This window comes from Diorhabda sublineata, chromosome 6 (genome assembly GCF_026230105.1).
Source record: "Diorhabda sublineata isolate icDioSubl1.1 chromosome 6, icDioSubl1.1, whole genome shotgun sequence".
NCBI classification, from domain to species: Eukaryota; Metazoa; Arthropoda; class Insecta; order Coleoptera; family Chrysomelidae; genus Diorhabda; species Diorhabda sublineata.
Window position 1 is genome coordinate 35,011,909 of NC_079479.1, and position 18,877 is coordinate 35,030,785.

At 31.0% G+C, this 18,877-nt stretch overlaps 1 protein-coding gene across 1 annotated transcript in view; it reads left to right on the forward strand.

Annotated features, from left to right (window-relative positions):
* The window catches only part of LOC130445607 (uncharacterized), a 115,051-nt gene that overhangs the window by 59,273 nt on the left and 36,901 nt on the right, over positions 1-18,877 (forward strand). Inside the window, exon 4 of the mRNA XM_056781337.1 lies at positions 16,991-17,124. Coding sequence (XP_056637315.1) covers positions 16,991-17,124 — 134 coding nt within the window. The remainder of the gene's footprint in view (positions 1-16,990; positions 17,125-18,877) is intronic.

The following is an 18,877-nucleotide window of genomic DNA, read 5'->3' on the forward strand; positions in this document are numbered from 1 at the left end:
TTTATTTCGAAATACACGCGAAAATATTGAATGGAAACTGTATAATTCGACGTCGGTTCGTATTAATTTCGCGAGAATGGCGTACTTGAAATTTATGAAAATAAAATTGAAAAATAAATTATGGCAAGCCGGAGTCACTTGTACACAAAAGCATAATATCTCTTTGCGAGCTTAAGAGCTGGAAAGTTTTATTTCGAGAGTTGTTTCCTCTTTTTTGTAGTTGGGTACTCTAAAGGGATGTGCTCTTTCTTAAATTGAGCCGTAATTCCAATAAACTGTGCTCGTGTTCGCGACAACCGGAACCTGGTATTTCCAACGTTTTTGCTAGTCACCCTTCAGGATAGGACTGGGAAATGTATGCAAATTATATTGTTAAGTGTTAGTTTATCAAGTACGATGACAAGCTTTATGGTAAATGTTCAAGACGAGCCCCTCTAAACGAGTTGTTTCTACACCTATCATAATAATGTCAATATTTTCATTATTGTCAAATGTCAAATGTCAAATCTATCAAATATTTGACATTTGACATTCATTACATCAAATTCAAACTCGTTGAATTTGGATCAACTTGAAAGACAATAAGACGCAGATTTGGCCTTATAAACCTCTCTAAAACGCCATCTCAACCACTAAGAGCGGAATCTTATCAACCACATTTCAAAAATTATCGGGGAAAGATGATTAGGGCCTCGATAATTATTTAACTTTGAATTTTACACGGCTGCAGCGTTTTATCGATTGGAGCATTGTCGTTCATTTCTACAGTTATCAAAAAATTTTTTTCGATGAAAATAATGTCTTTAATGTCAATATTTTCATTATTATCAAATGTCAAATGTCAAAACTATCAAATATTTGACATTTGACATTCATTACATCAAATTCAAACTCGTTGAATTTGGATCAACTTGAAAGACAAGAAGACGCAGATTTGCCCTTATAAACCTGTCTAAAACGCCATCTCAACCACTAAGAGCGGAATCTTATCAACCACACTTCAAAAATTATCGGGGAAAGATGATTAGGGCCTCGATAATTATTTAACTTTGAATTTTACACGGCTACAGCGTTTTATCGATTGGAACACTGTCATTCATTTCTACAGTTATCAAACAATTTTATCGAAGAAAATGATGTCTTTAATGTCAATATTTTCATTATTATCAAATGTCAAATGTCAAAACTATCAAATATTTGACATTTGACATTTATTACATCAAATTCAAACTCGTTGAATTTGGATCAACTTGAAAGACAAGAAGACGCAGATTTGCCCTTATAAACCTGTCTAAAACGCCATCTCAACCACTAAGAGCGGAATCTTATCAACCACATTTCAAAAATTATCGGGGAAAGATGATTAGGGCCTCGATAATTATTTAACTTTGAATTTTACACGGCTGCAGCGTTTTATCGATTGGAGCATTGTCGTTCATTTCTACAGTTATCAAAAAATTTTTTTCGATGAAAATAATGTCTTTAATGTCAATATTTTCATTATTATCAAATGTCAAATGTCAAAACTATCAAATATTTGACATTTGACATTTATTACATCAAATTCAAACTCGTTGAATTTGGATCAACTTGAAAGACAAGAAGACGCAGATTTGCCCTTATAAACCTGTCTAAAACGCCATCTCAACCACTAAGAGCGGAATCTTATCAACCACACTTCAAAAATTATCGGGGAAAGATGATTAGGGCCTCGATAATTATTTAACTTTGAATTTTACACGGCTACAGCGTTTTATCGATTGGAACACTGTCATTCATTTCTACAGTTATCAAACAATTTTATCGAAGAAAATGATGTCTTTAATGTCAATATTTTCATTATTATCAAATGTCAAATGTCAAAACTATCAAATATTTGACATTTGACATTTGTTACATCAAATTCAAGCTCGAATTTTTATTCGCTTCGAAGTGCATCGAGCGCGACATCTTTTGTTGGATTTGGATCAATTTGAAAGACAAGAAGACGCAGATTTGGACTTATAGTTATGGTCTTTTACACGGCTGCAGCGTTTTATCGATTTTGCCATGGAACACTGTCATTTGTTGATAGTTACGACGTTGTATCAAGTAAAAATACATTTGAATGACGTCGTCGAGAAACTGGGAATGTGAGATACGAAAAAATAAATCCTGGTAGGTCAAAAACAAGAATCATTAATAAAGAAAATATGATTTTAAATTTAGTGGAACAAAATCTAATAGTTAGCGTCTTTTTCGAGTACTTGGAGGTTAATTAAAAAGCAACAGCTACATCCTTATCATTACAGACCAGTCCAAGCGCCATTACGAGAAAAAACAGCCCTTAAACCAAATATTTTTCACAATTTTTGTTTGTTCAACGTGTTTATATTTGATCAAATTAACAGCTGACCCGACCTAATTCTATCTCACACTATTTTGTTCTATATAGTTGGTAGCCACGTTTATATTAATTTTTAATTTAGTTAAGTTGGCAGGGGACAAGTGACAAGTGACAGTGACACAAAAATTGTGACCTAACCTAACCGATTTGTAATTTTTAAAAACTTTTAAGTTCGGCAAGAGTTTCGTTAATCGAAACAAGCATAATTTCGCAGCAAAGAACCCAATCCCACTGAAAATAACAACACGACGTCTTTTATTTTGAATACGAAAATTTTTTACTGAGCAAAACCCAAATATCTTTCTGTCTATCCGAGATAGATAGAATCACCTTTTTTTGAAACACCTTGTATATGTCTTGTTTCGTTAATAATCATGTTTTGTGTCTATCCATTCACCCATTGATTTTCGTTTTGCAATATCGATGTTTTTTGGAAAAAAAAAGCTGATTTTGTACGATTTTCACGAAATTAATTCATCACCAAATGTCAAATGTCAGTTTTGACATTTTTTACATCAGTTTTGCCATACCTAAAAGCTTAAATACCAAATGTCAAAACTGACAATGTCAGTTTTGACATTTTTACATCAGTTTTGCCACAATAAAAAACCAAACTGAATAGAATTTTAAATCTGATATCTATTTAAGATAATTAGAATCAATTAAAATATTAATTGAGCTTATTATACGTATATCAGAAGCGAGTTGAAATATTTTAACGACATAACCTCATCGAGGAAACTCAGTACGTCTTTTTAGGTTATATTTTGCGTTCGAATAATGATAACAAACTTAGTTTCGTATTGATAAACTTGTAATAAATCTCAATCTGATTAATTTACCAAGTTTTTCATCTTTATTTGTAAGTTTCTGACGAGGGTTAATAATTGGTGGCTGTTAATACATTTTGTAATCTTTATTGAATAAACTCCTGGCGGAGTTGAAGTGTATGAACACAGAAATTATGTATGCCGATGATGTAGCATTGTTTTCGGTCTCCTAAGAGATTACCCGGCGTTGTTAGATAAATTTTATAGCGGGAACAGTAACAATAGCTTCCGAACTCAATTTCCCTGGATAAAACAAAACGTTTGTGCTTTATAACAAATACTAAAATGATGATTAGGTGTTTATCTTTCCGCACGACATAATTTAGATACTAAAAAAGTATTATTAGATTGTAGACTTATATTCCAGCAAAAGAATCATTTCAATTTGTTAAAAAACGGCGTAGATTATAAAAAAAAAACCAACAAGATATGAAATAAATTGAAAAAATACTCATTTTTCATATTTTGGAATAGAAAATTTGTGTTAAAGCGAAAAAGTGAGGTTATTTTACCTCTCAAGCGGGATTTTCCAGGCTTGCCACTAAACTAGTAGGGAAATTTCGAACTTTACCAACAAGAATTTGAAATGACATCGATTCAAAACGTAGAAAATGACATTTACAAATTGAACATGTCAAAAAACAGCAATAAATTGTCGTAATTACGAGGTTTATCCGTAAAATAAAATACCCGACGAATTATCACAATAGAAACACGTTTATTTGCATTGTACGATACTAATTTCTGAAGCTTAGACTTAGACATAAACGTTAAGCCACTTAAACACGTCACCGTATGTCATCTGTCAACGTACGACGTTTGTCTATTAAATAACGAGACTGCGCGTCTAGGTTAGAGGTTAGAAAAAGATTTGCTTTCAACAAAGAAGACTTCCAGCACCGCTAATCGGTTCGAACAGGTAGTTTTCGTAGTTATTTCGTCCGGAATTTATGGTTAGCCAAAACGTCGGTCGCCATGGAAGTCTGGACGTCCATCTTTCATGGTCACCAAGATATGAATGAATGTTTATTTTACGGACCTCCTCGACCAATCCGCCCATCAGAAAAAAGTTTTCCCTCATACTAGAAGTACGATCTTTGATAAAACGCAGTAAAAATGTTTATTTGACGGATGGAAGACTACCAGAACGTTTCAATTTTTTCAAAATTTGTTCGCTTGTTATTGCGAACATAAAATTAAAAATTGAGCATCCAGATATCAAAAACTAAAATAAAACATCGAAGAACCCGACAAATCATCAACCATTTGTAGTAGTTTTGTTGTCTAATCGGATCCAATTTCAACAGAATGTTTGTACATTTGACATGTAAAAATTTCCATTTATTTTTCACTCGACAGAGTAATGCGTCGCAATTTCCGAGCGGTAATCCTTCTCTTTTCGTCCCCGTCTACAGCAATCTACGGTTTTACCGTAGAAACGGCATATCGTGGTTCAAATAAGGCCACTTTCGCTATTAAACCCCGTCTCTTCTTTCCAACAGACCAACGGGACTAATCAACCGAACTTGGTCTTGATGGATGGCCAGACGTTCCACATGGAAACGACTGGAAGCGAGACAAACCGTAATTAGCAGTTCGATACGCACAGAAAAAGGGAAAAACTAGAAGAATTAATCGGAATTTTACGTTTAGATTTGCTATCAAATATTTGGGTTAATAAGTGCTGCATATAAAACATTCAACAATTCGCGAAACGTTTCGCATTGCTCGATATTCTGTAAGATTTCAAGAATCGTGTTTAGAAAGATGAAAATTCCGGAAAAGTACAAAAGATAGAGAATTTTTTCATAGTTGTATAACAATAAGGAAGAATTTGACTTCAATATTCATAACCCGAATGGATATACTTTATTCCTTTGGTGGAGTTCTATCTAGAAATATCGATTTCATCGAACTCAATTAAATAACTCGAATTCTAGAGACGTTTTCTCGAAATATATCTCACTTAATTGAATTCTTACATTTTTTTCTTGTTCTTTTGATAAAACTAATACTTTTTCAAATATACAGGGTGATTTATTGATGTGATAAAGTTCGGTACGTCCTTTGTCCTTTGAGACAAAAATTTTTACGTTTCAGTATTATTTACAGTTTTTTTTTTATATGAAACACCCAATATTTCGTTGCATATTTGATGACTTTACAATAGTATAGGTTATACGGGGTATGTGAAGAAGTTATAACGAATTTCAAGTTCAATATCCTGTACAAAATACGAGATAATCAAGAATGAAGATATAAAAGTTGAATCAAAATAGTAGTACATTATTTTTTTGGTGATTTTTTTTTAAATCACCCTGTATTTTATGAATTAATAACTGAAGTACTTAAAGAGACGATTAATAATATGGTTAATGGACGAATCATCTAATCAACGGACGGATTCATGAACGATTCGACGAATCAATCAATAAATGAACGAATCTATAAACGAATCTTCGAAAAAATCAATGAAGCAATCATTAAATCAATGGAATAATCAACGAATTAATGGAAAAATCAAATGAACAGTTAATGAATCTATAGATCAACGAATCAATAAAACATTTGACGAATTAATGGAACAATCAAAAAAACAATTAACGAATCAATGAAACATTCAATAGAACAATCAACGAATCAATGGAACAATTAGCGAATCAATCAAACAATTAATGAATCAATGGAACAATCAGAGAATCAATAAAACAATCAACGAATCAATGGAACAATCAACAGAACAATTAACAAATCAATGAAACATTCAATAGAACAATCAACGGATCAATGAAATGAACAATTAACGAAATTATAGAACAATCAGCGAATCAATCAAACAATTAATGAATCAATGGAACAATCAACGAAACAATTAACAAATCAGTGAAACATTCAATAGAACAATCAACGAATCAATGAAATGAACAATTAACGAAATTATAGAACAATCAGCGAATCAATCAAACAATTAATGAATCAATGGAACAATCAACGAAACAATTAACAAATCAGTGAAACATTCAATAGAACAATCAACGAATCAATAAAACAATTAACGACTCAATGGAACAACTAACGAATCAATGGAACAATCAACAAAACAATTAACAAATCAGTGAAACATTCAATAGAACAATCAACGAATCAATTAAACAATCAACGAATCAATGGAACAATCAACAGAACAATTAACGAATCAATGGAATAATCAAGGAAACAATTAACAAATCAATGAAACATTCAATAGAACAATCAACGAATCAATGAAATGAACAATTAACGAATCAATGGAACAATCAATAGAACAATCAACGAATCAATAAAACAACTAACTAACGAATCAATGGAACAATCAACAGAACAAACAACGAATCAATCAAACAATTAACGAATAAATGGAACAATCAACGAAACAATCGAATGAACAATTAATGAATCAATGGAACAACTAACGAATCAATGAAACATTCAATAGAACAATCAACGAATCAATGAAATCAACAATTAACGAATCTATAGAACAATCAACGAATCAATAAAACGATTAACGAATCAATGGAACAATCAACAAAACAATTAACAAATCAGTGAAACATTCAATAGAACAATCAACGAATCAATTAAACAATCAACGAATCAATGGAATAATCAACAGAACAATTAACGAATCAATGGAATAATCAAGGAAACAATTAACAAATCAATGAAACATTCAATAGAACAATCAACGAATCAATGAAATGAACAATTAAGGAATCTATAGATTAATTAACGAATCAATCAAACAATTAACGAATCAATGGAATAATCAACGAAACAATTAACAAATCAATGAAACAATCAACGAATCAATCAAATTAACAATTAACGAATCAATGGAACAATCAATAGAACAATCAACGAATCAATAAAACAACTAACTAACGAATCAATGGAACAATCAACAGAACAAACAACGAATCAATCAAACAATTAACGAATAAATGGAACAATCAACGAAACAATCGAATGAACAATTAATGAATCAATGGATCAACTAACGAATCAATGAAACAATCAATAGAACAAACAACGAGTAAATAAAACAACTAACTAACGAATAAATGGAACAATCAACAGAACAAACAACGAATCAATCAAACAATTAACGAATAAATGAAACAATCAACGAAACAATCGAATGAACAATTAATTAATCAATGGAACAACTAACGAATCAATGAAACAATCAATAGAACAAACAACGAGTAAATAAAACAACTAACTAACGAATAAATGGAACAATCAACAGAACAAACAACGAATCAATCAAACAATTAACGAATAAATGAAACAATCAACGAAACAATCGAATGAACAATTAATTAATCAATGGAACAACTAACGAATCAATGAAACAATCAATAGAACAAACAACGAGTCAATAAAACAACTAACTAACGAATAAATGGAACAATCAACAGAACAAACAACGAATCAATCAAACAATTAACGAATAAATGGAACAATCAACGAAACAATCGAATGAACAATTAATTAATCAATGGAACAACTAACGAATCAATAGAACAATAAACGAGTCAATAAAACAACTAACTAACGAATCAATGGAACAATCAACAGAACAAACAACGAATCAATCAAACAATTAACGAATAAATGAAACAATCAACGAAACAATCGAATGAACAATTAATTAATCAATGGAACAACTAACGAATCAATAGAACAAACAACGAGTCAATAAAATAACTAACTAACGAATCAATGGAACAATCAACAGAACAAACAACGAATCAATCAAACAATTAACGAATAAATGAAACAATCAACGAAACAATCGAATGAACAATTAATTAATCAATGGAACAACTAACGAATCAATGAAACAATCAATAGAACAAACAACGAGTAAATAAAACAACTAACTAACGAATAAATGGAACAATCAACAGAACAAACAACGAATCAATCAAACAATTAACGAATAAATGAAACAATCAACGAAACAATCGAATGAACAATTAATTAATCAATGGAACAACTAACGAATCAATGAAACAATCAATAGAACAAACAACGAGTCAATAAAACAACTAACTAACGAATAAATGGAACAATCAACAGAACAAACAACGAATCAATCAAACAATTAACGTATAAATGGAACAATCAACGAAACAATCGAATGAACAATTAATTAATCAATGGAACAACTAACGAATCAATGAAACAATCAATAGAACAAACAACGAGTCAATAAAACAACTAACTAACGAATAAATGGAACAATCAACAGAACAAACAACGAATCAATCAAACAATTAACGAATAAATGAAACAATCAACGAAACAATCGAATGAACAATTAATTAATCAATGGAACAACTAACGAATCAATGAAACAATCAATAGAACAAACAACGAGTCAATAAAACAACTAACTAACGAATAAATGGAACAATCAACAGAACAAACAACGAATCAATCAAACAATTAACGTATAAATGGAACAATCAACGAAACAATCGAATGAACAATTAATTAATCAATGGAACAACTAACGAATCAATGAAACAATCAATAGAACAAACAACGAGTCAATAAAACAACTAACTAACGAATAAATGGAACAATCAACAGAACAAACAACGAATCAATCAAACAATTAACGTATAAATGGAACAATCAACGAAACAATCGAATGAACAATTAATTAATCAATGGAACAACTAACGAATCAATGAAACAATCAATAGAACAAACAACGAGTCAATAAAACAACTAACTAACGAATAAATGGAACAATCAACAGAACAAACAACGAATCAATCAAACAATTAACGTATAAATGGAACAATCAACGAAACAATCGAATGAACAATTAATTAATCAATGGAACAACTAACGAATCAATGAAACAATCAATAGAACAAACAACGAGTCAATAAAACAACTAACTAACGAATAAATGGAACAATCAACAGAACAAACAACGAATCAATCAAACAATTAACGTATAAATGGAACAATCAACGAAACAATCGAATGAACAATTAATTAATCAATGGAACAACTAACGAATCAATGAAACAATCAATAGAACAAACAACGAGTCAATAAAACAACTAACTAACGAATAAATGGAACAATCAACAGAACAAACAACGAATCAATCAAACAATTAACGTATAAATGGAACAATCAACGAAACAATCGAATGAACAATTAATTAATCAATGGAACAACTAACGAATCAATGAAACAATCAATAGAACAAACAACGAATCAATCAAATAAACAATCAACGAATCAATTTTATGTGAGTTCGTAATTCAAATTTTATCAATATTTGGTTTTCAAATGAATGTTCTACATAATTTGAGCGTTTACATTATATCTATGAATCGAAATGAATCCATTGTATTTAATTCAGGGGAATGTGGTGGCCGTGCAAATAGACCTCGCCGACCAATCCACCTATTAGTGAAAATGTTATCAAAATGAACATTTAGATTGTGAGGAAGGGCTCCATCTGCTAATGTCTGCAAATAAATGTCAATTGAGGGGAATAAATAAAACCGTCTAGCGTGAAATCAGCTTCGTCAGTAAAGAGTACTTCAACGAGTCTTGCTGGATAATCCTCCACTTCCATGGCGAACACTTTCTGGATGTACAAGAGGCGAAGAAGCTCTTCTTGGAGAACCTTAGGAATAGTTGTCGTCCTGAAATATAATAAAAATTAGTTTACTTGCTTTATTCAGTACGCAATGTTCTGGCTGGAGTTACCGGAAGCCAAATCATACATCAAATTCACGTCATCTACTCTGTATATCATTCGAATAGATGAATATCCAATATTTTGCTAGATTTGATTAATTATTGGCTCGGTTTCGTCGTCCATAACCAATCGACGAAAAATGTTGTCGATAACAGCGAAATCCGAATTTATATATTTGTGTGGTCAGCCAGGCAGAGATTACGAACAATCCAAACATATGTGCCCGCAGGGCGGCTCCCTCGACTAGATCAAATTTAAAACATCAAACAAAAATCCGTAGTCAGGGAATATTTATACACGCTACAGACTGTCGGGGTTGACGAAACTGCCTTTTTTTTTTACCGCCTCCTTTCCAACGACGACGCATCAGTGGCAACAACTCGGAGGTGAAACTTTCTAGACGATCGGAGATGTTGAAGTTGTTATTAAATTCGAAAATTCATGTTAGATACGAATGAAAAACGAGAAAACATCCGAATCAGATGATTTTTGATATATAGACACGTCAAAAAATATATTTTAACTTTACGTTATGGAAAAAGTTCGAATTTTTATACAATCAGACGGAAAGACAGAAAAAAAAAAAGAGATAACAAAAATTATGAGATATTGAGTCGATAAACGAATCCGCAAATGAATCAACGAATCGATCAACAGATTAACGAATCAATTAAAAATTGAACGAATCCATTAACGAGTTAACGTAATAATCATCAAATCAAATAAATAAAGAATCAATCCTTCGACGAATCATTGAAACAATCAACGAATCGATCAACAGTTGAACGATTCATTAAAATAGTTAATGGAATAATCAATGAAATCCTTCAAACAATCATACAACAAATCTCTACAAACAATTCTCTTGACGAATTAACGAATCGATGACTAAATCCTCTAAAGAATCAATAAAACATTCAACGAATCAATAAATAGATCAACGAATAGGTTCTTCGACGAATCAATGGATTATTCAAGGATTTATTCATCTCTTAGAGGATCAACGAATAAATCGTCCAATGAACGAATCGATATACGACAACCTTAACGAATTAATGAAACAATCAGTGAAGCATTGAAACAATCAACTAATGAATTACTGAAGCTGTCAACGAATCAATTATCAATGGAAACATCGTCGAATCAATGAACGAATGAATGGAACAATCAACGAATCAATTACTGGACGAATCATCTCATCAACGGACGAATCCATCAACGTCGACTCGTTGATGGATGATAAAACAATTAACGAATCAATGAAACAATCAGAGAATCAATCAAACAATTAATGAATCAATAAAACCATCAAAGAATCAATGGAACAATCAATAAAACAATCGACGAATCAATCAAATGAACAATTAACGAAACAATGGAACAATCAACGAATTAATAACTGAAGCACCAAACGAATAAATTAACAATCTGATCAATGGACGAATCATCTAATTAACGAACGAATCCATCAACAAATGAACGAATTTATAAACGAATCCTCCGACAAATCAATGGAACAATCAACGAATCAATCAAATAATTAACGAATCAATGGAACAATTAACGAATCAATGGAACAATTAACGAATCAATGGAACAATTTACGAATCAATGGAACAATTAACGAATCAATCAAATAATTAACGAATCAATGGAAGAATTAACGAATCAATGAAACAATTAACGAATCAATGGAATAATTTACGAATCAATGGAACAATTAACGAATCAATGAAACAGTCAACGAATCAATCAATGGAACAATCAACGAATCAATGGAACAATCAATGAATCAATCGCACAATTAACGAATTAACGGAACAATCAACGAATTAATAACTGAAGCACCAAAACGAATCAATTACCAATCTGATCAATGGACGAATCAATCAAATAATTAACGAATCAATGGAACAATTAACGAATCAATCAAATAATTAACGAATCAATCAAATAATTAACGAATCAATGGAACAATCAACGGATCAATAGCACAATTAACGAATTAACGGAACAATCAACGAATTAATAACTGAAGCATCAAACGAATCAATTAACAATCTGATCAATGGACGAATCATCTAATTAACGAACGAATCCATCAACAAATGAACGAATTTATAAACGAATCCTCCGACAAATCAATGGAACAATCAACGAATCAATCAAATAATTAACGAATCAATGGAACAATTAACGAATCAATCAAATAATTAACGAATCAATGGAAGAATTAACGAATCAATGAAACAATTAACGAATCAATGGAATAATTTACGAATCAATGGAACAATTAACGATTCAATGGAACAATTAACGAATCAATGGAACAATTAACGAATCAATGGAACAATTAACGAATCAATGAAACAGTCAACGAATCAATCAATGGAACAATCAACGAATCAATGGAACAATCAATGAACCAATCGCACAATTAACGAATTAACGGAACAATCAACGAATTAATAACTGAAGCACCAAAACGAATCAATTACCAATCTGATCAATGGACGAATCAATCAAATAATTAACGAATCAATGGAACAATTAACGAATCAATCAAATAATTAACGAATCAATCAAATAATTAACGAATCAATGGAACAATCAACGGATCAATAGCACAATTAACGAATTAACGGAACAATCAACGAATTAATAACTGAAGCATCAAACGAATCAATTAACAATCTGATCAATGGACGAATCATCTAATTAACGAACGAATCCATCAACAAATGAACGAATTTATAAACGAATCCTCCGACAAATCAATGGAACAATCAACGAATCAATCAAATAATTAACGAATCAATGGAAGAATTAACGAATCAATGGAACAATTAACGAATCAATGGAATAATTTACGAATCAATGAAACAATTAACGAATCAATGGAATAATTTACGAATCAATGGAACAATTAACGATTCAATGGAACAATTAACGAATCAATGGAACAATTAACGAATCAATGGAACAATTAACGAATCAATGAAACAGTCAACGAATCAATCAATGGAACAATCAACGAATCAATGGAACAATCAATGAACCAATCGCACAATTAACGAATTAACGGAACAATCAACGAATTAATAACTGAAGCACCAAAACGAATCAATTACCAATCTGATCAATGGACGAATCAATCAAATAATTAACGAATCAATGGAACAATTAACGAATCAATCAAATAATTAACGAATCAATCAAATAATTAACGAATCAATCAAATAATTAACGAATCAATGGAACAATTAACAAATCAATGGAACAATCAACGGATCAATAGCACAATTAACGAATTAACGGAACAATCAACGAATTAATAACTGAAGCATCAAACGAATCAATTAACAATCTGATCAATGGACGAATCATCTAATTAACGAACGAATCCATCAACAAATGAACGAATTTATAAACGAATCCTCCGACAAATCAATGGAACAATCAACGAATCAATCAAATAATTAACGAATCAATGGAAGAATTAACGAATCAATGGAACAATTAACGAATCAATGGAATAATTTACGAATCAATGGAACAATTAACGAATCAATGGAACAATTAACGAATCAATCAAATAATTAACGAATCAATGGAAGAATTAACGAATCAATGGAACAATTAACGAATCAATTGAACAATCGAAGAATCAATAAAACAATTAACGAATCAATGAAACAATCAGAGAATCAATGAAACAATCAACGAATCGATGGAACAATCAATAAAACAGTCGACGAATCAATCAAATGAACAATTAATGAATCAATGGAACAATCAACGAATTAATAACTGAAGCACTAAACGAATCAATTAACAATCTGATCAATGGACGAATCATCTAATTAACTGACGAATCCATCAACAAATGAACGAATTTATAAACGAATCCTCCGACAAATCAATGGAACAATCAACGAATCAATTACCGAAGTATTTAACAAACAAATTAACGAAACAATGAATGAACGAACGAAGTGTTTAGTAAATTCAGATTATAACGAATAAGTGCGTTAATTATAAGGCGTGGCGTTCGAAAAATATTATTCGACAAATATAAGGAAATACGGTCCTGTATTTCAACTTAGTTTAGTTTTTAGCCATCTGCAACAGATTTCGCAAATTATTTAGCTGTCTGAACGTGCGTACATTAATTGGATTTTTCTTTTGTAGCGAAGTTAAAGGAAAACGGATAAATTGTATTCCAAGCGATTTCGTTTCGTATCAAAGTTCCTGTAGGTAACGAAAAAAAAAAAAAAAAAAAAGAAAAAGAAAAAAGGAAAAAAAAGTATGATGAAGAATTTTCTAATTACAAGATCTTTTCTTTTATATACATTTGATTTGTTCGGTAAACGAAACTGACTAATTATTATCAGTAGGATTTATTTTTCTCAAATTCGTCTCCCCAATAAGGGAAATGTACGTATTTATACTTAATGGGGTGACAATTAATTCAACCCCAACAAATATATTACTTAGTAACCAAGGACTTCATCTTAAGCTACTAGTTTTTTATATCTGATCTTCCAGCAAAAGTTTTCCTACTCTATTCGGTACCGACGTTTTTCCTTCTGATCCAGAGAACGTGCAGCTGTCTTTTCCGACCAGTTTGACTCTATTTTATCGTCCATTTAAACGAAAATGCTTTTTTAAACTCTAATAGTACATTCGCCTCGGATACTACGTCTCTTTTGGCCATAGTTTCCTAATACTGTCTTAGTTTGTCCAATATTGAATCAGTACTGATTCTGGTGTGCAAATTTGAGCTACTCCTCAGCTGATTTATCTATTTCTTTCTACTCAAACAAACCCTTACTACTCATAACAAAGTAGTTGTTATTTATAAGAGAGACAGACAGAGTCGGTTCATGCTAAAACTACTAAAAGATAAAGTAAGAATATCGGTGTACCGTTTTGTATCTCTCTTCGATCTATTCTGATTGGATCGCCGAGACGTCGAAGTTTCGGGTGGTGGAAACGTCAAAGGCGGAGATTAACAAGCTTCGATTTTATTGGCGAGTAGTAAAAGGCGGGGATTAACAAGCTTCGATTTTATTGGCGTGTAGATAGATAGATAGATAGAGAGAGAGAGTGGTAAAGTGACGTTATTTCTTTTTGTTTCATTTTTTAATATATTGTTCATGGGATATTATTTAACGAGATGATAATGCGGGGCAATTACCCTAAATCTACACGTGACGCACTTAAAGTCATCCTATATCAAACAAAGTTTTCGCATTTTCCATTTCCGCGGTCAAAAGTTATTTCGTTTGGACTATATTTACAATGGTCTCTTATACACACCCATTAAGGGTAACTTAAATTAGATAGTCGACTGTTTTTGAGTCGACGTGAATACGTAGACAAACAAACTAATTTATAAACAGCTTCGGGGTAATTCATATATATATATATATATATATATATATATATATATATATATATATATATATATATATATATATATATATATATATATATCTTTGTGAAAACGACAGCAGTTTCCTTATGATATCGTATAAAATTGTTGTTTAATCAAAGTAGCGTATTAAATTTGGTATACAACTCGTACTATATCATAGAAAACGAATTGAAATTACGTTACGTCAAACGTCATTTGTCTATACGTCGAATGTCAAGTTAAAAACGTCAAATGTTGCACCTTGTTGGTTATCGAAAGGAATATTTCGACTGAAATTTGTACCTTTTATTTTATTGGCAACTTCGTCATAAGTTTTAGAAATATTGTTTCACAATAGGATTTATTTGAGCGTACGAATCCGACTGTCACTACATCAACAAAGATTTATATCTAACCGTTGAACTGAAACTGATTTACTTGCACAACACGAGCTTTACAGAAAACCAACTTTATTCTCAGTGACATTTGGATAGTCTCGGATAAGACCTAACACGCCTTTTTAACTGTCCAATAAAAACTAAAAAAAAAAACGAGAAATTTTATATTTTTGATATACATTTACGTGCACAACTTTTTCTAGAAGCGTCCCACGAATATTATGACAGTTAAACAAAGTTGCCATATTTGGAAACTAGTATATAGGTTAGGTTAATTGAAAAAATGAGGTTATGTTGAGAAATTTGATAAAATTTCGTTCGAAAAACGTTGTATTAGCATAAAACCTTTTCAACATCGAGAAAGATAAATATTAAGCTAGAGATAAACTCAAAATATCTATTTGTATGTTTATTACAGTAGAATGAACATCATTAAGGTTCATCGAACGTATCTCGACGGTGATTGACTCGATCGATATTTACGTAAGCCTTCCTGGATATACGTCTCTTTTCAAACAAGAAATATTTATTGATTAACTGCTTCAATTATCATACAAAGTGCGTAACTTCTCGATATAAACTTTGTACAATGTTTTTACATTTATTTATCCGTATACAAGGTCCTAGAGGTACTTAGTTTGACCTAGAGATGGCGATAGTTGCTTGGAAGGTACCACGAATGTTTCGAGTTTGAAGATGCCACATCAGTGTCTTGGAGATCGAGTGTTTGGGAATGTTTTACATAAATAAAACCGTTTTATAACCACGGATGAAACGTGGGTCCATTATTAAACAACCGAAACAAAATAATAATGAAAACAATGGAATGAAAAGGGAGAAACGGTTCCAAAAAGGAAAATACCGTTCAATCTTGAAGCAAGGTCATGGCGTTGGTTTTTTTGGATACTCGTGGAAGAATTTTCTATCTATTTAACTTGAAAAAAGGAAAAACAACGTTTAAGCGTAAAAATCAAGTAAAAACGGCCGTTTTTAACTAAGAAGAAAATGTTTTTTTATCAAGACAATGCACTAGCTAACAAATCCCGTATCGCAACGGTAAAAATTATTAAATTAAAATTTGTATTGGTATCTCAGGCAACCTATACGCCAGATTTAGCCCCCATCGAATTATTTTATACAATATATATATTTTCATTGTATATTTTTTCGTTGCAGATGTACCGGACGATGATCCTGTTCTCGCTTTGGAAAAGGATGTGCTGGAAGTCGGTCATATTTTGAAAGGAAACTGCACGTCGCCACCTTCATATCCTTCGGCGAATATAACATGGCTTCTGAACGGGAAAAAGGTACGAAATAATATGTTGGTTAAACAACACGAGAAAACCAATCTAGTATCAACACTCACCGATTTAGTAAGATATATAAAAGTTATCGAATTGTTTTAGCAATAGTTTGCTAAAAGTCTCTGAAGATGGTAATTTGGTTACCGAAACTACCGTCGATTTGAACGATTTATCAATAACGATAATTAAGTATACAGAATGTCCTTTTATCAATTGATAAAAATGCTTATAGTCCGGTCAATTTAGACCTAAAAATAGTTTGAAAAATCTTAGGTGCGATACCAAAGTTAGTCGGTATCAAAGGTCAAAATGTTTTTGGTATTACATGTCCTGTCTCCTTTTATCCATTTTTTCCCTCTTTCCGATCCTTTGAAACTTGATTCATGGGCTATAAGCCAAATTTTCCTTTTCTTTTATCTTTTTACTTCTACAACTTTTCTTATCAGACTTTTTGGAGTTTCCCCAAAATCACTTCATGTATTATCTTATCCATCTTCAATTTCCTCAATTGCTTCATCTATTCTGTTATTATACAGATCCGTATTTACATTTTTAAACTATATAATTTTATGTTTAGTAAAATCTATAAAAGTTATCGAATTGTTTTAGCGATAGTTTGCCAAAAGTTGGGTTAAAACAATAAAATTCGATGGTCTATAGTTCGAATATCGATTATCGTTATTCAGTTAACCGAATAAACATTGTAAACTGATTTTTTTTTAATAAAACACCCTCTATATATATATACGTAAATAAAATTACGGTTGTTCAACTAAACTTTGGCTTACGTAGTCGAAGTTTCACGACGAAAATCGAGGTTAATGATCCGATTCATTTGTTTATTGAGAGAAAATGGCTGCCTTGTAGCTGTCACAATCATAACCTCAATTTTTTTGTATCCGAAAATATATAGAGTGATCCTCGTATAGTTTATACAGTTTTTATTGTTCAAGTACTGACACGAAAAACGAGGGGATGTATTTGAAAAAATAAATTCGGGCAATATTGTAAGTTTCGTATACAATCCAGATCCGTATCTTTATTTTTAAACTATACAAAAATGTCGTTTTCTATTTTTATCGGTTTAATCTGTTGTTTGTTGTGTATTTAGTCCAGTGAATAAAATTTTGTAGAAAAATTCATTATCTATTAGGCTAGAAAGGTTTGGAATGGATAGTAACTTTTATTTTTGAAAAAAGAACGTTCGAAGGGGTCTCAAATGGTACCAGTCAAAAAATACTGTGTACTTTGAAAGGTTATATCTCGGTTAATTTTGAAGGTGAGAAAAAAATAATGGAAACAATATTTTTATTAAAAAAAGTACTAACTTTTTGTTCCTTAGCAGTTTTATCGTATCTTTGATATTTTTCAAGTTATTTTTAATAAAAGATAATTTTTTTAAAAAAGTTAATTAATTTGTTCATTATAATCATAATTTTGTCCAGAATGAAACTTTCTAAACAATTCAAACTTTTTGATTTTATTGATTGTATTGAATTAAAACGATTTGCAAATTATAAACTTTCTATTTCAATTAGGGTGGCAATATCAAGGGTAGATACGATTTTTTTTCCATAAAATGAAGGGATTCCATCTTATTTTCGTCATAACTTCCTTATTTTATGTAATACAAAAATTTTTAAAGTCTCATTTTGAAGGTTTTTAAAATTTCTTTAAAAATTAATCAGTACATTTTTTTCGTAAAATTAACCGTTTTCTACTTATTTAATTTTCGATTTTTCAAAATCTTTCGTTC